We start from the raw sequence: 8,494 nt of genomic DNA on the forward strand, positions 1-8,494 counted from the left end.
TGAAGAAAAATCAAAGAGGAGAGATGAGGGGGAGATGCAGAGAGCAAAGGGAGGGGGGGATACAGAAAGCAGGGGGCGACTGAATGTAGGTTTAGAGTTAGAAAACATTCTATTTATACTTGTTTTTTTTAAGTGGTAGTTTGGTTGAACCGATTCGGTTCAGTTCGGTTCAATCAGTTTCAGACTTTAGAAACTGAAACCGAACTGAACCGGAACTTTTTTGTGATTTTTTAATCGGTTAATTCGGTTTTTTTTCGATTTGATTTTTTTGGTTATTTTTTTTTAATTTTTTTAATTTAATTAGTTTATTGGTATTTTTCCTCACCCCTATAAATCACCACTAAAATCTAATGGCCATAAACATTTAATCGTCACTTATAATTGAATACAAGTTAAAACATATAATTTTATATACAAAATTGATTTAAAGACATAGCATGGCATATGAGCAACTTAAAGAATATTTTTACAATCTTGACACTTTCTATAAAGTGATAATTCCTTACAGAATCTAAAAACACTATTGCCTTATAATATAATGTATAATGTATAAAGTATAATAATTAATAATCTATCACTTAAAAAAAAAAAACATAAATGAACGAAAATAAAAATCCAAAAAGAGAAGAAGTCATCTCTTCCTTGTTCTCGGTGTCAACACAACAGGAGAGGCTGTCCGCCGAATTCTGTAAAAGCCCCATCTAAAGTCTCAATAACCCAACTATTATTCTCTGCTGATTCAGGTACGCTTTCGTTTCTTTTATTTTATTTTATTTCCATTATTTGAAGGAGCGTTCCAGGGTTTGTTGTTTCTTCTTCTCCCATCTTGTTTTTATGCTTCTTTCTCTTCATCTACATCGATATTTTCCCCTATTTTCTTTTAATGATTTCTTTTGGAAAAAAAAACAGAGCTTGCTTTTTGTTGTTGTTGTTGTTGTGTGTTTGTTACTGGCTAAATTTATTGAAATCAAGTAGAGAGAAATCCTTGTATAAGTTGTTTTTGGATAGTTTTCCAGATTCAAAAGAATGGGCTTTGATTTTATGTGTTTCTGTATAAAACTGGAATGTTCAACAAACAAGGTTACTGTTCATTTGTTAAATGCCTTTTGTATGCGAAGATGAATTCAAGTTTGCAAAGACCAAGTGAAAAGCTTCGATTTTGGATGCTTTATTTGTATGAAGACTGGTTCTTTTTGTTGCTAATTCTTGTTATTCTGGCTCTGTTTTGCATGCAAGATGGGTTAAGGATATGTTGTAATGAGATGCATGATTTGATGTGTAGATTTCAATTTACAAATGGGGAAAAGAAAGTCAACAGCAAAGCCACCACCCAAGAAGCGGATGGACAAGCTTGATACTGTTTTTAGTTGCCCTTTCTGCAACCATGGCACAAGTGTCGAATGTCGCATGTAAGTTCTCATTCACTTTCTTTTCCATCTGGATTTTATTCTTCTTCTCTTACTGGAAAATCTTTTTTAAGAATTTGTGTGATGTTGCGCTCCCACTTTTGAGAAACATTTGCTATCATTAATTGAATAGGATTAATGCCACTCTTGTTATTATGCATTGAAACTAATCCTTTTTCCTTTTCTTACTTTCTTTCTCAGTGATATGAAGAACTTGATTGGTGAGGCTGTATGTGGGATTTGCCAGGAGAGCTTCAGCATGACCATCACAGGTATTTTGCACTGTAAATGAATGCCAAAAGTAGAAGAAATCAATACTCTTTAACTAGAAGTAGGGGCTTGCCAAGCTTAAATGTGAAGGTAGATTTTATATGTGAAAAGAAGTTGATGGGAATAAGAAACGCAGAGTTCTTTAAATAAATAGATGTATGCTTATAGTCCTATAGTTCAGGGGATGATAATGCAAATTTCCGTGTCACTTAGTTGTTTTTATAATTTGGAAGAAGAAATTTAACTTTAATTTTGATCTTGAGCTAGATGTGTAGGATCTGGCCTGCTTGCACTCCATCTCAGCTTGAAGTACTCGTTTGCTCGTTTAGGTTCATATTTAATTCAGTTTGGTGAACTCTAGTTTATTTAGATCAATCTGACTTCATTTTGAGAAATTAAATCAATTTAGTTACCAAGCTGAAACTAATACTGAAACTTAATTTATAAACAACCACACCACTCTATGATGTGTCAAATAGAATTGAATAATGTCATGATGGTATTGTTATGATTTGATTAACCCAGCATCAAGTTCTGTGCTAGGAAACACGTTTTTAATGTGTAGGAAACCAAAGGGAACTTGAGAAAAAGTGAACTAAGATTGGAGAGAAATACAAAGAGGGAAACAATTAGGAATGAAAAACAAGAAAGGGATGGTATGGTTTGAGAGAGGTCCAGAGTAGAGGAGAGGAGAGGAGAGGAGAGAGTGAGAAAAGTTGGAAAGAGAGGCAGGGAAGCATATCTTCACTTGTTAGATGGTCACTTCCAAAGAATTTTGAGTTCTTATTGGATGTTAAAAAATAATAGATTTAGTCTTTCTCCTCCATACTTGAGTCACCATCAATCAGTTAAAAGTTGCACCTCCTTAGTAATGCATGCTTGACTAACATATGAGTGTGATAGTTGACCTTATTTGGGCAGCCTCCATACCTGAGTTCAAAACAAAGGTTAAAACATGCATACACCTCCGCATCCTGCACTTTGCATGATTTGAGATTATCCCTGCTGTTTTAAATCCTTGATTACTCCTTGAACTTCATTTTTCTTCATATTGGAATCATCAACATCTTTAGTCTAGGCTGTCAAGGATTTGACAGCATAAAGTTAATGTGATGTCAAATCTCAGTGAAAACCATCCAATAACCACCATTTCTTCTATTTACAGCAACAAACCAAAGTTTGAACGGGTCCACTTATTTTTTTTCCAAAGACACCATAAGGATCTTGGTTGTTAGATTCTTACAAATGACGATTCGAATCTTACGATCTGTCTCAATTCACATACAAAACAATGTGAATCGTGGGGTGACACATGAAACTTGCAATTTAGTCATGATTTGATTTTACGAGTCAACTCAAATAGAAAACGAAAGGAAATACATAATTTCAAATGAGATGATAAGAGTTGGAAGGTTTAGTCCAAAATTCATGAGTGAAAACGATGTATAAGCAATTTTCTTTGACAAATATCTCTACTTGAAACTGAAACAAATTATACATTAATTTTCACAATGAAAGACAAGTGTGAGAGAAAGCAAGGGTGCCAAAGACAATAATAATGACAAAAGTGATATTGACATTGGGAAAGGTAATTACTTTATATTAAAACTAGGAAATCTAGTAGTGTAACTTGTTAGAAGGTAGCTTTAGATGGATTATAAGTTGAGTAATTGGAGTGATCTAGTACCAATGAGCAATATGTTGAATTTGGAGGCTTGGGGTCATGTAATTACTAAGAACTAATAAATTAAATGAATTAATGCACACTTTGCTTAGTAAATGATCATTTCTCCTTTATTTTAGAAATATTCTGTATGTTAATTATCTTTCATAGTGCCATTTTCATTTGATACTGAATATTACGATTCATGATTTGATACAATGCACGATACCGAAATTGGGTTTCTCCTATTCACAAATCAAATCTCGATTTGACAACCATGATAAGGATGGTAGCAATGAAATCAAAACATCACAAATGAGAAGACCTCTGATGAAATGAGACTTGGCATCCAACAACAACCATCCAAAACCCCAACTAAACTCTTGTGGCAAATCATGCTCAATAGTCAAATATTAGTCACAGAATTCACAAGTTATTTAGGGAATCCCAAGGATTAAATTTTCATGGTATTAAAGAGAATTTCTGCTGTATAAAATGGGGCCAAGAGAAGGCTGTCATTAATTTTATGGAACTTAAACTTGACGTTTTCTTCTACATCTATGAGAAAATGCATAAATTCAGGATTGGAAACCCATTATTTATTGTCTTTTCAGAATTTCCTATACCCTTGATAGTCAAGGATGGTGGGATGGGACAGGATTTTCAGTTTTTCCTGTGAGTTATAAGTGCATGGGTGCTCATTTGTTTGAAAATTTATGATTTGATGTAGCTAGGCCAGAAATGGATTTTTTGTCACTCATGCCGGGTGAATGGAGTGCATGTTGATGTAGTCAAGCACATGATAAGCAATTTTAAATTAGATTAGCTCTAAGTCTGCAAATAGGGGGAGCCTCTAACGACAGATTTAGTTTTATGACAATTTCCCCCTGTATCATTCAACCTTCTTATAGGTTGAGATAATTGGATTTGCAATTTTCTTAGCGTATGGGACTTACTAACCTGCAGAAGATCCATTACTATTAAAAATCCATTGGAAATAGCTGGTGCTTGATTCTTATGTAGTTAATTAGTCGATTCTGTGATGCAGTCAAGAACATTTAATATGCTTGCATTACTGGTTAATTTTTACATCCGAAGGTTGCGGTGCTTCATATGATCTGTCCCTTTCAGGTTTGACAAGTATGATATGTGTAATTATTTTTCCAGTATATGAAGTCATGGTTGTTTAGTCTGCAGTATTTATTTATATCTTTGAACTTCTGCTCCTATCCGTATCTTTTCCCCTTCTTTTGATGTGTGAGAACAGAGATGAACTAACCTTCCTTCTCTGCCTTGTTTCTGCAGCTTTGACTGAGCCTATAGACATGTGAGTTGAAATTCATATTCCCTTGGAATAAGACAAAAATCTCTTGAGATTTACTTTTCTAACCACATTTTTTTTTAAAATGCAGATATAGCGAATGGATTGATGAATGCGAAAGGGTCAACAGCCTGGAAGATGACGGTGCTTAACCAGCTCTTATCCTGCGGGAGATAAACCTTGAAATTAAGAAGTCATTATATTAACACGTCCTTTGGATAAAATCTCGAGGACGTTTCGCGGGGGCCACGATGAAAAGCTACATATGCATGGTGCATGTCCAGTGGAGTAAGTCTTGGTCCTCAATATGCTTAATAATTGAACTTTGTAATGTATCTTCGGTTTGTAAGAATGATGAACTTCCATGTGCTCTACGTGTATAAGACAGTATAAAACAAAATAATGCTGTATCCTGTATGATTTTGTCTCTCCATGCTCATTTTCATTGCACGAGTGTGTTCCAGCTTTTATCTAGTCTAGAATTGGGGTGGTAGCCAAATTTGAGCTCGACAGGTAAGTGCATATTTTCACGATTTTGGGATCACAACCCACAATTGCTGGACTAGGTCTGCAATTTTTAACATGGGTTTTGGCTAAGAGAATCCATGTTTTGGGAGATGAAAGAGAATGTAGAAGAAGACTGGGTTCTACACGATTTGAGTAAAATTAAAAGAAAAAAAAAACTAAAAGATGTGAGGATTTCACTCAACTTCTTCTTACAATATTTTTTTCACTTGAATATTGTGTATTTCTTCTTACAATATCAATTGAATGGTGTTTTATATATATATATATATATATATATATATATATATATATATATTTTAATTTTAATTGCACTTTTCAATACTAGATTTTTTTGATGTTTGAGTTTCATAATATTTTTTAATTTATTTTTTATGAAATTATTTTAGTCATATGACATGGTCTAAAAGTTTAATGGGTTAATTCGGTTGATTTAAGTTTTTATATTATTTTTTTAATTGATTTTTTTTTTAAAAAAATATTATTTTTTAACATTGTGTTGATTTGAAAATTAGATTTCATGATTTATTTTTGTTTATTTTCTATGAAGTTATTTTCATCTCATGACTGAAGTTACGAGTTTAGTGGGTCAACTCGGGTTGACTTGAGTTGTTAAATTGATTTGAGAATTAGGTTTCATGATTTGTTTCGGTTTATTTTCTATAAGATTATTCTCATATCATGATTTGATCACAAGTTTGACAGCTTAACCCGTGAGTTGTTTTTTATGTTTTTTTAATTTATTTTTCAATTTCAATTTCATTCTTCAACAACAATTCTAAACAGAGGCTCGATCACATGTTTTATATGAATAGTAATGCCCACCTCGGTTTTTTTAGGGTGTGTTTGGCATTTTGATAGTTTTTATGATTGTGGTTTAAAAAAATTATTTTATAAAAAATACTTTTAGTTAAGACTGGTTTGATAAAATATATATTTGATTAAAACGTGGTTAAAATTGAAGATGAATAAAAAATAATTTAATATATTTAGTTAAAAAAATTGAGATTTGGTGATAAAATAACTAAAAATAATATATATATATATATATATATATATTGATGATTTTTAATTAAAATATTTTAGATTTACTACTCTATCATAAAATAAACAATACTTTATGAAATTTTTTTATTATTATTTATTAAACTATCTATCATATACAAAATTTTGTTTCAAACTTCAATGACATGTTCAATCACATTGTATAGTAATGAATGTGCATGATTGAATTGTTATTTTTGACTTATTGATTGTTCTTTGCATCAAAAATCTTTTAAGTGATATCTTTGACCTTGATATATTATAACCAGGCATTATAAAATTAATTATTTCAGGCCTTCCAAACATGGTTGATACACGAGGATCAAGCAAGTACCAACAACACAACAAAAAATCTATTTTTTTTTGGCAGAAACCATATGGCCCTATTAACACAAAACTTTTACCCTTCACCTGCCTGTTCAACTTGGTAGGAGCTAGAACTTGCCGCCATATCTTCAGTGAAAGCACAACAAAAGAATGGCATCAACCATAATTTTTGACTGAAAGCATAGGAAACTAAAAGGCAAGTTGGCGTCCTCATTGACCAATAATATCAATTCAGATCTACATCAAATTTGCAGGGAGAGTGGTGGCTTGTGCAAGGTTGGAGGAGACGAAGCAACAAAAAAAAATTGGAGTGATGGGCTGCGGTGTTTCATTGTGCTTTGACGAGGAAGCCAGTTTTGTCCAAGAATTTCAACGGCAATAAGAACCACAATTACATTGTTTGATTTGCCTCATGATTAACTTTTTCACGTGAAAAAACATCTTTGAGATGATTCTCATTAACCGAGGCCAAACCTCAAATTTATCAGAATCAGAAAAATCTGAACCGACTTGATTTGTGCAACTGAGTATTGACTCAGGCTGCGTTTTCTGCGAGCTTTTTTGTCTCTGGTGAAATAAACGTAGTAGCAAGATATTTATAAATAAATTAAACTGTGTTTTGTGCCCGAGTTAATTAAAAATTTGAGTTTGAAATATAATTTTTGTATAGATTTTTTTTTAACTGAATTTCATAAAAATTTCTAAAATTTTATTTGTTAAAAGCACTTTTAAAAAAATTTGAATTTATTTTATTTTATTTTTACTTCAAATTAATATTTTTTAATATTTTTAGATCATTTTGATGCGCTAATATCAAAAATAATTTTTTAAAAATAAAAAATATTATTTTGATTCATTTCCAAGTAAAAAATACTTTGAAAAACAACTACAACTATACTCTCAAACACAACTACCGAACATTTTATACATGTTTTTTGCTACACATAAACTGCAACCATAATTTTTACTAAATATGCATCTAAATCCAAGTAATCACAGCTAACTGCACTTTTGTTTTTGTGATAGCTTTTGTGGTCGAGGTTTAAAAAAATTGATTTTTAAAAATAACTTTTTATTGTGGTGTTTTTAATTTAAATATATGTTTGGTTAAAACTGTATTTGAAAATGCTTCTCAATAAATAATAAGTTATAAGTGTTTGTTTAAAAATATGGTTGAAGTTGATAATGCATAATAAATTATCATAGAGAACAACTAATTCATGTATTAATTTGAATTGTATTTAAAGATACATTGTCATAAGATAAACTAAAAATATGATGTGATTAATTTACAAAGGTAGAGATATATTTTGTAATGAAAAAACCGAGCCAAACCAGAAAAAAACAGAGTCAAACTGAAAAAATCAAGTCAAACCAGTTTGAACCAGTTTTTGTAAAAAAAAACCGAACCGAACACAAATGATCACCCCTAGTGTCTATATATATAAATTTTTGTCCAAGGTTTGGACAAAAATTAGGGAGCATTTTGGATATCTTTTCAATTTAAATAAACTATAAATTGCTTGATATTTAACAATACCCAAAATTACATACCGAACACTAAAAATTGTCATTACAAATGTTAATTAACAATTCATTAGCTTGGTGCAATTTAACGAAGACAAAGACCAATTTCCAGTAAATGCCACAACATACAAGCAGTCAGAGGAGAGGATGGGTTAAATTTTTTTTTTTTTTGATTCACGTGGGGTATCCGGGCCAGCTTACGCGCACCACGACTATTCCCCACGGTCCACTTGACATCCTGCAAGCCCATGGGCAGGTTAGACACCGCGGGGGTGACAGGCGTGCACATAAAGGGTCGAACTCAGGACAGGAACGAAATAAGTCACACGGTTGACCACAACAGCTAGGCCCTCAAGTGCGAGGATGAGTTAATTTGAGAAGCCTACAAATTAACGAGTCTGCACAGGAGAC

The 8,494-nt window shown here is 32.1% G+C and overlaps 1 protein-coding gene across 1 annotated transcript; it reads left to right on the top strand.

Annotated features, from left to right (window-relative positions):
* Window positions 1-591: 591 nt before the first annotated feature.
* LOC133703511 (transcription elongation factor 1 homolog) lies at window positions 592-5,087 on the top strand. The gene is made up of 5 exons (XM_062128091.1): window positions 592-743; window positions 1,283-1,409; window positions 1,608-1,678; window positions 4,645-4,666; window positions 4,752-5,087. Exons 2-5 carry the CDS (start codon window positions 1,297-1,299, stop codon window positions 4,810-4,812), a joined length of 267 nt encoding a protein of 88 aa, XP_061984075.1. The 5' UTR covers window positions 592-743; window positions 1,283-1,296; the 3' UTR covers window positions 4,813-5,087.
* The last annotated feature ends 3,407 nt before the right edge of the window (window positions 5,088-8,494 follow it).

Source organism: Populus nigra, chromosome 9 (genome assembly GCF_951802175.1).
Source record: "Populus nigra chromosome 9, ddPopNigr1.1, whole genome shotgun sequence".
NCBI classification, from domain to species: Eukaryota; Viridiplantae; Streptophyta; class Magnoliopsida; order Malpighiales; family Salicaceae; genus Populus; species Populus nigra.